Source organism: Bicyclus anynana, chromosome 3, assembly GCF_947172395.1.
Source record: "Bicyclus anynana chromosome 3, ilBicAnyn1.1, whole genome shotgun sequence".
Lineage (NCBI taxonomy): Eukaryota > Metazoa > Arthropoda > Insecta > Lepidoptera > Nymphalidae > Bicyclus > Bicyclus anynana.
The window spans coordinates 3,727,137-3,743,466 of NC_069085.1; the positions used below are offsets into that span (position 1 = coordinate 3,727,137).

General features: G+C 37.1%; 1 protein-coding gene across 6 annotated transcripts in view; it reads left to right on the forward strand.

Moving 5' to 3' along the window:
- The window catches only part of LOC112045488 (dual specificity calcium/calmodulin-dependent 3',5'-cyclic nucleotide phosphodiesterase 1), a 201,681-nt gene that overhangs the window by 145,866 nt on the left and 39,485 nt on the right, over window positions 1-16,330 (forward strand). For 5 of the 6 annotated variants that reach the window (XM_052891273.1, XM_052891276.1, XM_052891278.1 and 2 more), the window contains 2 exons: window positions 5,569-5,655; window positions 11,014-11,167. In XM_052891273.1, coding sequence (XP_052747233.1) covers window positions 5,569-5,655; window positions 11,014-11,167 — 241 coding nt within the window. The remainder of the gene's footprint in view (window positions 1-5,568; window positions 5,656-11,013; window positions 11,168-16,330) is intronic. The other variant, XM_052891277.1, reaches the window with a different exon arrangement.

Here is a 16,330-nt window from a genome sequence, read left to right on the forward strand (position 1 = left end):
AATGGTTCAACACGAACCAAAAAGTCGTTAAAATCATGCCCAATAAATATAAAACATTATTTCTTCTCCTGTTTCAGCCATTATTTCTCGTGAAGTATAAAATATGGGTATATCGTGTTCCTCGTTCGCAATTTATCGGTTATTTGTAACTGATAGTGGCGTAGTGGTATAATGACAGTAGTTTCAGTGCGGGATTAACTTTGGAAAACTGTTTTACACGCGTAGACTCATGATGATGATGATGACCGCGTTGATTAACATGGGAATATAGGCAATACAATAGATATCCGTCATTATCATTATCATCATTATCAACCCATATTCGGCTTACTGCTGAGCACGAGTCTCCTCTCAGTATGAGAGGGGTTAGTCCACCACGCTGGCCCAATGCCGTTTGGCAGACTTCACACATGTAGAGAATTATATATAATTTGAAAAAATTCAAAAAACTAACTTGTTTTTACCCGACTGCTTAATCCATCATCATCCAGAGCCTTCTCTGTCCAAGAGGAGATGAGAATTTGGGGCTTACACCTGCCACTCTGATTCAATATGAGTTTGTGGACTACCACTTATAAATGTAAAGATATCTTCCTCAACTGTTTAGTAAATCACAACCACAATTCAAATATTCAACGTGTGAGTTTCCGATCCTCGTACGGGACTGACTTCCGTTTGCCGACATTTCGAGAACGTTCAATTATTACATATTTCATCGGAAGCCCAACATACTTCGGGGAAACTTCGGTTTAGCAAATCTAAAGGCACGAAATGTTGAATATCCGTAGCAAACGCTACGACGCTGCTACGAATATCCCAAAGATATGCGATTGATATATCAATAGTACTTACTAGCTTAGCATACTATCATATACTAAACTAGTAAGTACTATATAGTATATTAATTAAAATTAGAATAACTAGCGGACGCCCGTGACTTCGTCCGCGTGAATTTCAGTTTTTCACAGACCCTGCAAGAATCATGGATTGTTCCGGAATGAAAAGTAGCCTAAGTGTTCATCCAGAGTAAAATCTATTTTCAATGCAAATTTCAGCCAAATCGGTTCAGTAGTTGCGGCGTTAAAGAGTAACAAACATCCAAACGTTCATACAAACTTTCGCGTTTATAATATTATTAGTAGGATGTTAGACCCTCGTGCCGAGGCAGAGCACGATTAGCCGTTCCGGCCATTATCATTAACATCTGATAATGATCATTACAATTATATTATCAGCCTGTTTAATTGATAATGGTAATGAACCAATTTCTACAAAGGAAGTTTGTTTTATTATATATCGAAATGCGTAGAGCTGTTCGAACGTTCAATATGGGTCCGATGACAAGATGTGAGTTTTAGGGAGCCGTTGGTTGTAAGGTCAAGAGACCTTTGTCCAGCAGTGTACGTTCGTCGGCTGGTAATGACGATAATGTATATTATATTGGAATACTTTCTACTACTATTTCAATTACGATGAGATGATTTTTCAATGTTTATAAGGTTTTAATATTTATCATTAAAAAGCAGTTCGTTTTTTAAGCTCCATAATAGTGAAATGGTGTAACATAAACGGTAAAATGTGTAGGCACATACACACATTTCAACGAAATTCAAATATTCATGGATTGCGCAATCAATCCACCAGTTGGATTCAAACGTGCAATACATTTCAATCAAGCTTGTCATACTAAAAAGCTCAAAGTTCTACAGAACCGAAAATGAGGTTTGGTTCTTTCTCAACCCTATTATTTATTTCATTCATTGTCTGTAGTAGTGGTAGAGCTTTTTATGACAGAGCTTGTTAAAAAAAGTTCTAAAACAATTATACTTCTTTTAGCTGTGAAGCAGTAATGCTGACAAAACAAACTAGGTTTTCATTTTCGTTCCAAAAGTGAAATCAACCCCTGACGAAGCCTTTACTTCATCAGGCGTTGTAATTTAAGTACCAGAGAACTAGTTACAGTATACTCTTACGTGACGTGATATCACGGTGGATACCTCTGCCTTTGACTTGGAGGTCGTAGGCCCGTAGGTTCCGGTCCGGTCCGGTTTTCAATTATGGGTTTTAAGAAATTTAACATCACCTTTCTCAAACGGCGAAGGTAAAACATCGTGAGGAAACCTGCAACCTGTGTGAAGTCTGCCAGTTCGCGTAAGGCAAGCGTGGTGGACTAAGGCCTAACCTCATAGTCTAAGAGGAGAGTCGTGTTCAAAAGTGAGCTGAACGTGTTCTTAATGACGATCGATTAATTATAGTCTAAAATATGCTGGTATTAAACTAGAGTGAAGAAGACAACAGTACGAGTATTGAACATTATTTCTTCTTCGGAACGCTTAATCGCTTAGCGACATTGCCAGTAAAGTTCTAATCAAAGTTAACAAGACAACTTTACCAGGTTTAACAAGAATAGTTCAACTTTACGTAGCGTGGAGCTAAATCTAGTATGTAAATAGATTGTGGGATGCACTTCCGATGTCGTTCTATCTATTCATACTCTGTGGACGCCTGCAATATGTTGCAGGAAGGCTTTCATTGTTGCAAAATGACGTGAAATTTCCATTAGATTACTCTGCACTATCTATTGACGTTATAATTCTACAAAGCTTAAAAGCGATTATTGATTTTCAGCTATATATTATAATAATACGACTATATATCTCTCTTTCTATCTATATAAGTAACCTTTCTTTCACACATTTATATATTTATCGTATTTTTTTAAATTTTAAACAATGTTAATATAAATCTAAAATACAAAACACTATTAAAAAATTATAAAAAAATCAACCCTCCCGCTGCGGGACATTTGAGTGCCCAAGCAACTGGCGGTCAGGGCTCCAGGGTGAGGAACCTCCTCACAATACGCGCCGTCTCAAGAATCACCTTTGTATCCGACTCTTGATCCAACAGCTAAACGAAAGCTTCTTAAGGTATTGGTCGAAGCTTTTCGCTATAAGACCATTGACTGAAACAACTATCGGAACAATAATAGTTGACTCAACATTCCACATGGCGGTAATCTCGTGAGCATGGTCCAAGTATTTTGATACTTCTTCCTTTTCGGCTTTAACGCCATAGACGTATTACTATTATAATCTTTACTGATAAAACCTTCATTGTTGTATCGTAGCGTACGCACGCGATTTCTTCCGGAAATTCCTTATATTTGGAAAAAGGAAAAAAGACCCTAATTCAACTTTTCCCCCACCTATTCCTTATGAAAAAAACTAGTGCGGATTTGTGTTATTCGTATACCTATATGCGTGGACATCATAGATGCAAATATGCGGTGACTAGCCCAACGAATCTGAGAATCTAAATTGGAGACGGAAAAATCCATTTAGTACAATTTATACGTGTAGTACATACCCTAGTTAATTAAAACCCTATACTTACCACTAGTACTTAGTATCTACTCTGACGAAATCTTACTAATATTATAAAGGCCAAAGTTCGTGTGTATGTGTGTTCCTCCTTTGAGCAGCGGCTACTGAAGCGATTTGGCTGAAATTTGGAATGGAGATAGATTTTACTCTGAATTAACATTTCTGCTACCTTCATTCCTAAAAAAATCCATGGTTTACGCGGGATATTTAATAAAATGAATTCCACGCGGACAAAGTCGCGGGCGTCCACTAGTCTTGCATACAAATTAAATATTGCTTTAACAATTAGGTATTCTATTAAAAAATATTAAATAAAATGTATCTGCTGTTGCTAAAGATATTTTGCATAAAGCTTACCTACAGCTGCATCCTAATTGAAAGAATTACGAGTATCTAGCTAAGAGAATAAATTGCAAGAAATTAAATTCTCATACTGCACTAGCATCACAATATTAATTCATTTCAAATATGAATTTCACGGAGTAATTTCATACAATAACTATGTTCAGCTTTTGTGAAAACCTTTTGTTCACCGTTTATAAGGCAAATTGCAGTGAAACGTCCTTTTTGGATCGAGTCACGTTTCAAATAGTTGCTACTTCTAGCAGCTAATGTATTGCGTTATGAGAAATTTCATTAAAGTTTTATATTAATGTCTGTCACGGATATTTATATAAAGGACGTGAATGTGAGGAAGTATTTTAATTTATATTGCCTCGTTTGTAAAGTGAGGTTATGAGGTCTTGGATTCAAGTTCTAAGTTAGCTTTGATTTTATAAATTTTTTCAAGAAATTTTACTAGGAAGTTGGTGGTTATACGTCCTTATGACTGGCTTATTTTGTCAATAACTTGTTTAATCTTCTTCTTCTTCTTTGTCGCTGCGCTCTTGACAGAGCGGTCGTGGTCTTTAGGGCGTGTTGGAGGCAGATGTAATACGCCTCACGAGCATTCGCCACTTCTCCCTTTGTGTAGTGAGTCGCGTACATTCATGCAAGGGACCGCCTACAGCAGATTTAATCTGGTCGGTCCATCGCATGGGTGACCTTCCGCTTGGCCTAGTTCCCTCCACCTTCCCTTGCACAACAAGGCGTTCAATACAATCATTCCCTCGCCGGGAGACATGTCCAAAAAACTGAAGAATGCGACTGTGTAAAAATTTTAAATAGCAGCACGCAGTTCGAATGATCGATATGGGTTGGGGCCATGAGATTATTAAATAGCAACCCTACAGCGAATTTGGTTGTTTGATACCTTCCCGTCCCAATGTATAAACAGCATAGTGTGTATTACTAGGAATTTTCAAATCAAAGACTTATATTTAACTAGACACCGATTAGTACCAGTCGCTATACTTGTAATATACATAGGTATAATAACTCTTGTGTTATCATTCGTAATAAGAAAAGACTCGATTGAACTTCTTGATCTTCAATGAAAATGCCTTGATAAATAATTAATAAACTTTACTGTTAAATAATAAACACTTGTAGCTACATATTATTATACATATTATAACTTTTGACGGCCTCCGTGGCGCAGTGGTATGCGCGGTGGATTTACAAGACGGAGGTCCTGGGTTCGATCCCCGGCTGGGCAGATTGAGATTTTCTAAATTTGTCCAGGTCTGGCTGGTGGGAGGCTTCGGCCGTGGCTAGTTACCATCCTACCGGCAAAGACGTACCGCCAAGCGATTTAGCGTTCCGGTAAGATGCCGTGTAGAAACCGAAAGGGATTTTCATCCTCCTCCTAACAAGTTAGCCCGCTTCCATCTTAGACTGCATCATCACATACGATCAGGTGAGATTATAGTCAAGGGCTAACTTGTAAAAAATAAACTAATTAGATAAAGACCTGCCTCGCAAGACATTATTTTTCTGTCAATGTATATGATCAACGATCTTATGCGATTATAAACACTGTCTCTATAGAATCGTTGTTTCATAGTTTCCAATCGTGTCCGTCGGTTAAAATCCTCCGTAAAATACCTTTTTGTGTAGTTAAATGGTGTAAAAAACGAAGAAAAACTGCTAGTTTAGTATAAGATATGTATGAAATCTAAGCACTTTTTCCTTGGAAAATGGCAGAAAATTTTGTTTGTGAATTTGGGTGCGATACTAGTCCTTATGTATTTAGTCTGAGTCTCCTAATGTGTCAGTTTTGTAACATTGGGTGTATTTGCAGTGGCGAGTCCGCCGGGCGGCGCGGGCGCACCGCGAGAGGAGGCGCCCAGGCCGCCGCCGCCCGCCGCCCCGCGCAACGGCTCTCCCAGTAAGCACCGTTTCAACCACGGACCTATATTTACCATACGCCATCTATCAACCCTTGAAAACACTACTGTGGTCCCCATATATACAGCAAATATACAATAAAAAATATAATCCATAAAAATCGGCCAAACTATTTATGCACTGCGTTTGACGCACTTCTTTAGTTTGTACAATTTCAGTTATTGATATATTTTTCATTTTGAGTATTTACTACATTATATAATGGTAGCGACGACATCGAAGTTGGTAAAAATAATTGTCCGAGTTTCATATTATATGAAGAAACGGCGTCTGCATAAATATAAGTCCGTGGTTTCAACAGCTGCTTAGATTGACTTTTATTTATTATGTAGCTCATGTTATCTTCTACACTCTGTTGCTTACTCTTTCGATAAACCCATAAGAAATATCCAAAAAGTCAGGAACACAAACCGTATAAAAAGTTTCTTCCTTCCTTTAAAAACTTCCATGACTTGCACGATGATGAAGAAGAAACTTTGAGGGAAAAGCTTGATTTAGGAGAACTTTGATATGTCTAGGTTACTGTTTTTTGATAGATACAAAATGGAAATTTAGTCAAACGATATAATATCTAACTAGAAAAGAACAAAAGAACAAGTTCCTTCAATAGTTTCCAAATTTTATGGTAAAACTGAAAAGATTAACAAACAACTTGCTCTAAGAACCTTGCCTTACTTGTAACAATCTTTGACTGTATTTCTGTGCCCGCAACGATAGCAATACATACATACATATAGACCAGCTGGCATATTCACTATTTTGGTCTTTATTATCAAAAAACCATCACATTAGTTGCGCAAAGTCCTACCTACATACACACCTACTGTATGATATCCACCAATGGACACCGAATAAAGTTTTTACATTATATAATCTCAATTTCGTATAATATGTCAACTAGCATGCGTCAAAGATTTACTTATCTAGACACCGATTAATACCAGCCGCTATATTCGTATTATACTCACAACTCTCGTGTCTTGTAAAGTGAATAAGCCTGCAGTACAGTTCAATATTTGCATACTGTTACTATCGCGTTGACGTAAACGTGAATATATATGGAATTGAAAGAGTTGTGCAGCAGTGCCACTAGATGGCGCTGTTTCAATTCCTTAGAAATTCGCGTTTACGTCAACGCGATCGTCACAGTATCAAACTGCCACTAGGCCCTCCGTTGTTTTTTGTAGGAGGCGTAATTAAGTACGAAATAATGCCCTTCAGCGTCCCCAGTAATTGTCTCTCGGATTCCTTTGATATCTCTTTTTAAGTAAGCCTTTATACAAATCTCTAACGTAAAGGAAACTTTTTTCTTATCTATGACGACAAAGATTTACCTACCTTGTTATTTTTTTCGTTTTCCTTGATTTTATTTTCTTATTTTTGGTAGATATTACAGCATGTTTTTAGTGTTGAGTACTATGCATGATTTTTTGTATTGGTGTATTTACATAGCGTTAAAAATAATACTAGCGGACGCCCACGACTTTGTCCGCCCTTAGACCTCCTTAATCCGGCCCTATCGCAAAATCCTTTCTTAGTGGACCTTCTACTAAGTATAACCAACGTCCCTGTTAAATTTCATCTTTCTACATTTAACGGTTATCGAGTTTTTTTGATGCATTGACCTTTCGAATTTAAATACAGGGTGGTGGTTGGTAACGCAAATGGTAGATACACCATCTAATTATCTAAAACTTTGAATAGTTTATAAAAAATCTTTATGATGACTAAGTCAAATTTTTCTATCTCGAATCAGTTTTTTCAAAGCTATAGCTTTTTTTATTATATTTTAAAGATCTGATTTTTGTTATACGGAATATTACGGAATTATCTTTAATTTTATACCATTACCCATTACCATATTACCATTAATATTATTTTTATAAATAATGTTTTATTTGTTTTGTAGAAGAAAGAAGAAAGAAAGAAAAATAATTATTGCAACCAAGGCTGGTTGCAATAATTATTTTTCTTTCATTAAGATGACCCGATTAAAAAAAATAGTCCTGTAAATGCTTTTAAATAAACAAACGAACTTTTACGCTTTATATTATTATTAATATAGGGACTAATTTATATTTATATAAAAGTTAAAGGTCACGAAATACCGAATACCTATGACAAAACTTGACGAAGATGAAATTTGGCAGGGAGGTAGTTTATAATTAGTAGACATCTGCTACGAGAGAGGATTCTGCGATAGTCAAGGAGATCTAAGGACGAACAAAATCGCGGGCGTCTGCTAGTTAAATTTTACTTAAAAGAAAATTGTAAATGTTTTTTTTTTATTTTACGCCCATTTTGGTAATAAAGATAAATTCGTTCATCAGATATTAAAGAAGCTGCCGGTGGTGCAGCTCTTTTCCTGTTAAAAACGAATCCATTATTTATTTGGGACGAATACGAAGGATTCATCGTGTTTTCCCAACAAAAAAATAGCATTGAATTCAACCCTCAGGGGATTTGAATGACCCAGGAAACTGGTTCAATCTTATTTGCGGTCACGACAAAACTCTGGGTACGCAAATGGAAATTGACTATACGTTATAATATACCTACCTAAATAAAATACGACCTTCCTATAGCCTTTCTATAGCCTTTCTTGATGAGTACTGTTTACTAACAAAAAAATTAGAAATTAAGGTAGACAACGCATGTCATTTCATAACTTATTTATTTTATTTAAAATATATTAACCATATAATTATAATTATTATTAGGTGTGAAATGACTAGTGATTTATACCCTCATTTTTATATTTGTTTGTTGGTAAACAGTACTCATCAAAAAAGGCTGTAGTATAGATGTTTTTTTTTTGATAAAAAACACAGGTGTACTTAATTTTGCTGTTATCAAATAATCAACTCACACAATAGAAACCTTATCATTGACAACCCATATTTGTCTCACTATTGAGCATGAGTCTCTTAGAATTAGGATTAGGGGTTGAAAGTTTACACCAATTACACCAAAGTCCGTCCGTTAGTATTAAAAAAAATAATAAAAAAATACAATTGACTTTTTTTTATTCTTTACAAGTTAGGCCTTGACTACAATCTCACCTGATGGTAAGTGATGATGCAGTCTAAGATGGAAGCGGACTAACTTGTTAGGAAGAGGATGAAAATCCACACCCCTTTCGGTTTCTACACGGCATCGTACCGGAACGCTAAATCGCTTGGCGTTACGTGTTTACCGGTAGGGTGGTAACTAGCCACGGCCGAAGCCTCCCACCAGCCAGACCTGGACAAATTAAGAAAACCTCAATCTGCCCAGCCGGGGATCGAACCCAGGACCTCCGTCTTGTAAATCCACCGCGCATATCACTGCGCCACGGAGGCCGTCAAAATTATAACAAAACTTCAAAATTATAAAAATAATATTTATACTAAATTAAAAAGCGAAAAATAACATCGTATGTGCTACCTTCTCAGTTTGCTCAGTGCGATCATTTTGAAAGCGGTACCGAGGTAGTGTTGTGTTAATTTAAAGCCGTTTCTAAAAGAACTGTATGAAAATCCTAAATCTTTATTATTTAAACGGCTTGAAAAGATTCCGACGAATTGATAACCTCCTCCTTTTATTGAAGTCGGTTAATAAGGATACCATTATTTTATAGTTCCCGAGTATAATACAAAATAATGGTGCATTTGGAACCCTCGTAACTTTAATTTTAAGTTTTCGAATGATTATTATCACCATTATCTTAAGTTTAATATATTACCTGACGTTTCGAAAGAGCTTCTAAACTAAGCCTATTTGAAATAAATGAATTTTGACTCTGACTTGACTTGATGAATTTACCCCCCGGCAATAGGCTCAAAAGGTTCATCATGTCGTCAAAGCAACCAACTTAGCTAATACAATACTCAGTGCCACAAAGTCTAGTTGCTTATGTAAATAACGTTACCCGTACATAATTATTCAAATATACATAACTCTGCTTTCTCGTTGATTGACATTATGCTTCAGTTTATGCCCTTTGGCGTTTGAAATTCTAATACAAGTAATATCTGTGCTGCCTTATTGAGTTTGCCTCATATTAATATTGAATATTGCAGACTATGAGCAATGAACATACATCAAGTTCTCTTTCATTTGGCTATATTTATCCGACTGAATATATTAAAGAAGTTATTTTTTAGAAGTGACCAGAGACGTGATAGCCCAGTGGATATGACGTCTGCCTCCGATTCCGGAGGGCGTAGGTTCGAATCCGGTCCGGGGCATGCACCTCCAACTTTTCAGTTGTGTGCATTTTAAGAAATTAAATATCACGTGTCTCAAACGGTGAAGGAAAACATCGTGAGGAAACCTGCACATCAGATAATTTTCTTAATTCTCTGCGCGTGTGAAGGCTGCCAATCCGCATTGGGCCAGCGTGGTGGACTATTGGCCTAATCCCTCTCAGTCTGAGAGGAAACTCGAGCTCAGCAGTGAGCCAAATATGGGTTGATAATGATGAATATAGTTCGATTGGACACTAGCACTGCACCGATACGACAACAGGCAAGTTTTAAGCAAGTTTTACGAGCTCTCCGTAAAACAATAAATATATATCACAGTCGTAAATATATATCACAGTCGTAAATATATATCACAGTCGTATATATATTTATGTCTTATTAATTGGCTGTTTAGTGTGGAGGAGGGTACGTTACGAGATGTCGGGAACAGACTCCGCTCGTAAATTCCAATTACGTTTTGGGAACCAATGTTTAATTTAACGCCTTATAAAAATACTACAGTATAATTATAATACCTACTCGACGAAATGGAAGACATGGAAGACAAGCATCAATATTTTTTAACCCACAATGAGAATTTTTACATAGCCTTAATATACTTAGTACCTGCCTACTAGAAAATACATTCTTTTATTTTAAACTAGCGGAAGCCCGCGACTTCGTCCGCGTGGAATTCAGTTTTCACATATCCCGCAGGAACCATGGATTTTTCCGGGATGAAAAGCCTATGTCTTAATCCAGAGTAAAATCTATTTCCATTCCAAATTTCAGCCAAATCGCTTCAGTAGCCGCAGAGTAAAAGAGGAACAAACATACTTACACACTTACACACAAACTTTCGCCTTTATAATATTAGTAGGATTAGTAGGATATTAGTGCAATCTTCGTATGCCATTATGTTTATGATCTCATAAACATAATTCCATATGTGTCTTTCATAGACTACATTATCTTACGTCGAGAAATATTATAAAATGATAATTATATTACTTAGCTTATTATTATCATCCTGAGAGACTAACTAATTTTTTTTTATATAAGAAATTTTACAAAGAAACTTTGCAGTTATACTCTTTTTTGTTTGTCAACAGAACAAGGCGCCCTCACAATAGTCCGCCGCTCGTCCAGCCGCGGCAAGTCCGAGACGTGTCCGCCCACGGACGAGCAGCTCGACCAGCTCGACCTGGACACAGAGCACTTGCCCGCCGTCGACACGCCCGATGCCTGCGATAAGGCCGCACTCAGGTAACTATCATTAATCATTCATCATTATCATTAACTACTTATTTTCGATTTACTGTTGAGCACAAGTCTCCTCTTAGAATGAGAAAAGGCTTAGGCTAAAGTCCACCGCTCTGGCCCAATGCAAGTTAGCACACAGAATTAGGAACATTCTAAGATAGACAGGTTTCCTCATGATGTCTTTCCTTAACCGCTTGAAACACGTGTTATTTAATTTTTAAAAATGCACATAATATTCATTTTTGTGCATTTGGAGAAATTAAATTGGAGGTATATACCCCGTAGAGATGGCAGAGGTCATATCTACTAGGCTATCACGGTTCTTAGGGTCAGGTAACTATACTTTACAGTATTCCAACTAAATTTTGCAGTTTTTCTTTTAAAAAAAGTGGTTTTGAAGACCTCTCTGGTAGTGCTGTGCTTTTCAACAGAGAGGTCCTGGTTCGATTCCCAACTTGGGAAGTTATATTGTCGAAATTGCAAAGATGTACCGCCAAGCGGCTTAGCGTTCCGGTGCAATCCAGCGTAGAAATGGTTTAATTTTATTCGAGGGAACCATTTCATAACTTTTTTAATAAAGCACTAGGTTATAACACATTAAACGTTACATTATAGTTTTTTACGTATGAGATACTCGTATATTAATACAAATTATTTAATTTAAACATCTTGTATTTATGAATGTTTAAAAATAGCTTAAAAACATATTATAACAAAATTATATAATTAAAAACATATTATAAAAATATATACGGTCGAATTGAGAAACCTCCTCCTTTTTTTTGAAGTCGGTTAAAAATTTATGGAATGTTGAGTCAACTGTGATTGTTCTGATAATCGTTTCAGTCTGTCGTCTGTAATCTTATAACAAAAAGCTTTGACCAACAAACACCTTAAGCGAATTTCGCTTACATCTAATCATAACGAAGATATTCAATTTTGTCTCTGTTTTTTTATAAAACATCAAAAAATCAAATTTATGAGAAACTCTAATTGCAAAAAAGGACGAGTTTTCAAAAATTGAAACATGCTTGAAAGCTATGCTATTTCATGCCAACAAGTAAAAATATCGTATGCGAGACAATAGCGTGCAAACAATTGCAGCGAAATGAACGCGAAATGTCAACCGCTGGATCTCTGGGTGCGCTAATTTGACAAACTGAAAAAATATTCGTTCGTTAGTCATTTTATATGGTCTTGTGTGGCAGGAGGTTTATGACGCGGAAAATAATCACATTACCTAATATTATAAAGACGAATGTTCGTGTGTAAGTGTGAAAGTGTGTAAGTATGTTTGTTCCTCTTTTACGCTGCAGCTACTAAAGCGATTTGGCTGAAATTTTGAATGGAAATAGATTTTGCTCTGGATTAACACATAGGCCTTTTCATCCCGGAAAAATCTATGGTTCCCGCGGGATTTGTGAAAAACTGAATTCCACGCGGACGAAGTCGCGGGCGTCCGCTAGTAAAACTTATTTCATCATCATCATCATTTGCCTTTGTAGGAACTTTCATCACAATCCTGAGCAGCCTGCATTCAGAGAATCCTTGCGACTTGCTGGATGACGTCAGTCCACCTGGTGAGGGGTCGATCAACACTGCATTTTCTTGTGCGGGGTCGCCATTTCAGTACCTTGGAACTCCAACGTCCATCGGCTCTTTGAACTATGTCCTCTGCCCATTGCCGCTTCAGCTTCGTGACTCGTTGAGTATGACATTGGTTTTTCTGCGGATAAATATCTGATTCACGCAGAGATACTCCGAGCATAGCTCGTTCCACCGCCCGCTGTGTGTATCTGAGCCTTCTTATGAGGCCAAGTTAGCGACCAAGTCTCGGAACCATAGATCATCACAACCGCTTCAACGCTTACGCCCTAACATTGTCAATCCTTTTTCACTTGACGTAATGTTCTTTTAGTTTTGGTTAGTTTTTACGACCAGCCGCCTGCCGGACATCACCCGCCTTGGGATTTCTTAGTTGTGGATAATCCGAACCTCTCAATTCGTAGATACCGATGGGATTTTTGTGATGTGGGTAACAGTATCACCTTTTAGTATTGTTATCCACTCGCCAAGTTTTATCCTTTAGTCGCCTTTTCGACATTCACAAGAAGATATGGACTAATTAAATTATATGTACGTATATCCATTTAACTATGGGCTTTATTAGAAGGCTTACAGTCACTCAGCAAGGTGGCAATGGGCAGGCTACATAGTTCGAAGAGACGATGGACGTTGGGGTCCCAAGGTGCTGGAATGGCGACCCCGCCGGAAAGCGCAGTGTTGGTCGACCCCTCACTAGGTGGACCGAAGACATCAAGCGGGTTGCAGGGAGCCGCTGGATGCTGGCGGCTCGAGACCGTTTTATTTGGAAGCCTATGTCCAGCAGTGGATGTCCATCGGCTGATAATGATGATGATCCATTTAAAATGATTTTCAAAAGCCCAAAAACTACAAATAGGAAAATCCTCAAATACTCGTACGACAGTAAGTTCTGTTGTGTAACAGGAAATATCGGCTGCGGCAGAAATTGCTCCGCAAACATTGGAAGAGTAGGTAAATACTCCCAATTGAATTGAATACCTATTCATCGAATTGCGTGCTATAGAATTTTGTAACAATGTTTAGTTCTAACGATTTTCTATTAACACTATCGTACGATTATAACCGGTGATATTTATCCATCAATACTTTTTTTTTTCTTTACAAGTTAACCCTTGACTACAATCTCCCCTGATGATGCAATCTAAAATGGAAGTAGGCTAACTTGTTAGGAGGAGGATGAAAACCCTTTCGGTTTCATCCTCCCATCTTCGGAACTGTCTGCCTCGATTCCTTTTGCATGCACCTCTCCATATCTGTTTGGCACGTTTTAAGTTTCATATTTTGCGCTTTGGTGAGTGCCCAAGTTACATTAGTAACACATACTATATTTTATACCCATATTTCCACGAGAATAGTAACTACGTGGGGGAAACCGTGGCATTTTGGTAGCAGTAGCATAATCTATACTTATAATAAATCTGTAGAGAGGTCAATTCTGTACATGAAATATATTTCCAAAATAAATATAAGTGGCCGATGTTATGTTCGTTATAAAAACAAAAACTACTCGACGGATTTTAACGAAACTTAGTACAATTGTTTTTCATACTCCTGTGCAGGTTATAATATACTTTTCATCACGCTACGATCAATAGAAGCAGAGCAGTGAAGGGAACACGGAATAAGCTACTCCATTTTTTAAGCTTCCGTCGCGTGTGCAGCCTTAATGGGTAGGGTAGGGATAGGGGTAGGGGTAGGGTAAAGGTAGGATAGGGATAGTTTACATCGACTTTCACGCGGACGAAGTCGCAGGCGTCCGCTAGTAAATAATACAAAACACTAACAACTAAAATAAAACACTTGTAAAGCAAAATCTACATCACAACATAGTTAGAGTATTTGCCGTAAACAAGCGCGAATACCAATACGATAACGGCATTGTTAACCAACTTCCAGAATACATAATGAACATTGTTTCTATAACGTCTGCTCCTGAAGTTTCATTAACGGGTATCTGTAGCGCTCTCATTGGTCGAAATAACTCTCTAACTTAACTCTGCAAACTATAACTTTTTTTTCATGGCATGCGATTCATTTGATGTTAAGTGATAATCACCGCCATTCTATACTTCTACAATTTCATAAAGAGGAAAGATATTTTGTTTGTTTGTTTACTACTGGCCGAACGGCGAATAGTTCCACACTACTGGACCAATTTCTAATTTTATTTCACCACTAGCAAAGAATTTAGTTGTGCACAAATCCCGCGGGAACCATGGATTTTTCCGGGATGAAAGTAGCCTATGTGTTAATCCAGAGTAAAATCTATTTCCATTCCAAATTTCAGCCAAATCGCTATTAGCCAAAGGAGGAACAAACATACACACTTTCACACACAATATTAGTGTGATAGATAAAAGTGTGAGTACCTTATTGTTATTCACGAATAAAGTATTAGGCAAAAATACCTAGGTACCTGCGTATGCCGTACTGTGAGGGTTTGTTTACCTGTCCCATAATAATTAACCCCATCTTAAAACTTGGGGATCAACGCGTTGGGAAATTTTACTTTGGGGTACAAACATACGTCGAGATTTGTTTTACTCTGCTACAATTTAAAAACCCAATTAATTAATTGGTAAATTATGCAATCACTCGATGTCTAAACGCATAAAAACATGCCACATAAAAGAAAATCCAGCTATGTAGACTTTTTAAGCTACTCGTAAAAATACAAAACAAGAGAACTGAAGGCTCAATACAAAGAGCTCCAATTACACCCGGGGTGCGTGTATTCGTTTAGCTTGCCCATTCGTTTTCAAATCAGCACGGCTATTCTCTAATGATGTTTTGTATAACTCGCAAGTGCGAGTTTCGAATTCATCGCTATATTTCTCATTCTATAGTATCGTGTTAAACAGAGAGAGATAGAGGTGAATTCGAAACTCGCACTAGCGAGTTATAAAAACATCGTTACAGAATAGCCTAGCAGAGCACAGTTTTCCTTTTTCACCACTAGAATCCAGGCTGCAATCGAGATTGACACAAACAGATGGCCCTCTATCGTAGATGAAAAAAGAAATAGACGACTGTATTATTCTGTATTCTGATGTGCTTATTAAAAATTTGATAGTGAGTCTCTTTGTACTTAATTATACCTCTATGTATATGATACCCAGGGGCGTAGCTATCAGGGGTATCAGCCGTATCAATGATAGGGGGCCCCCGAACGACAGGGGCCCTTACGTGTGAAATCAAAAATTAGCAAAATATTGTAATCCACAATCTTACTTAATCTGATGCTTTCCAAAAAAAAATTCAAATTCTAAAAAGTTTCACTTCAGAAGTTACAAAAGTAAAAAAAACTAAAAGCCAATCTTTTTTTTCTAAAAAAAAAAACTATTACATCTTGTGTTGTATGCATTTGGCAAACATTTTGGTACCAATTTTAGTTTGTGGTGAAAAATAGTTTGTAAAATTGCAAATACCGTTATGTTAAATCTATCGAACGATAAACGAACCGGAACTTGAGTGTCTCAGAAACCAATAGTTAGGTCTTCCTTTTTTTTATATCTACATTCTTCCTTACAATCTAACGAATAACTCAAGCAGTATGTTGCG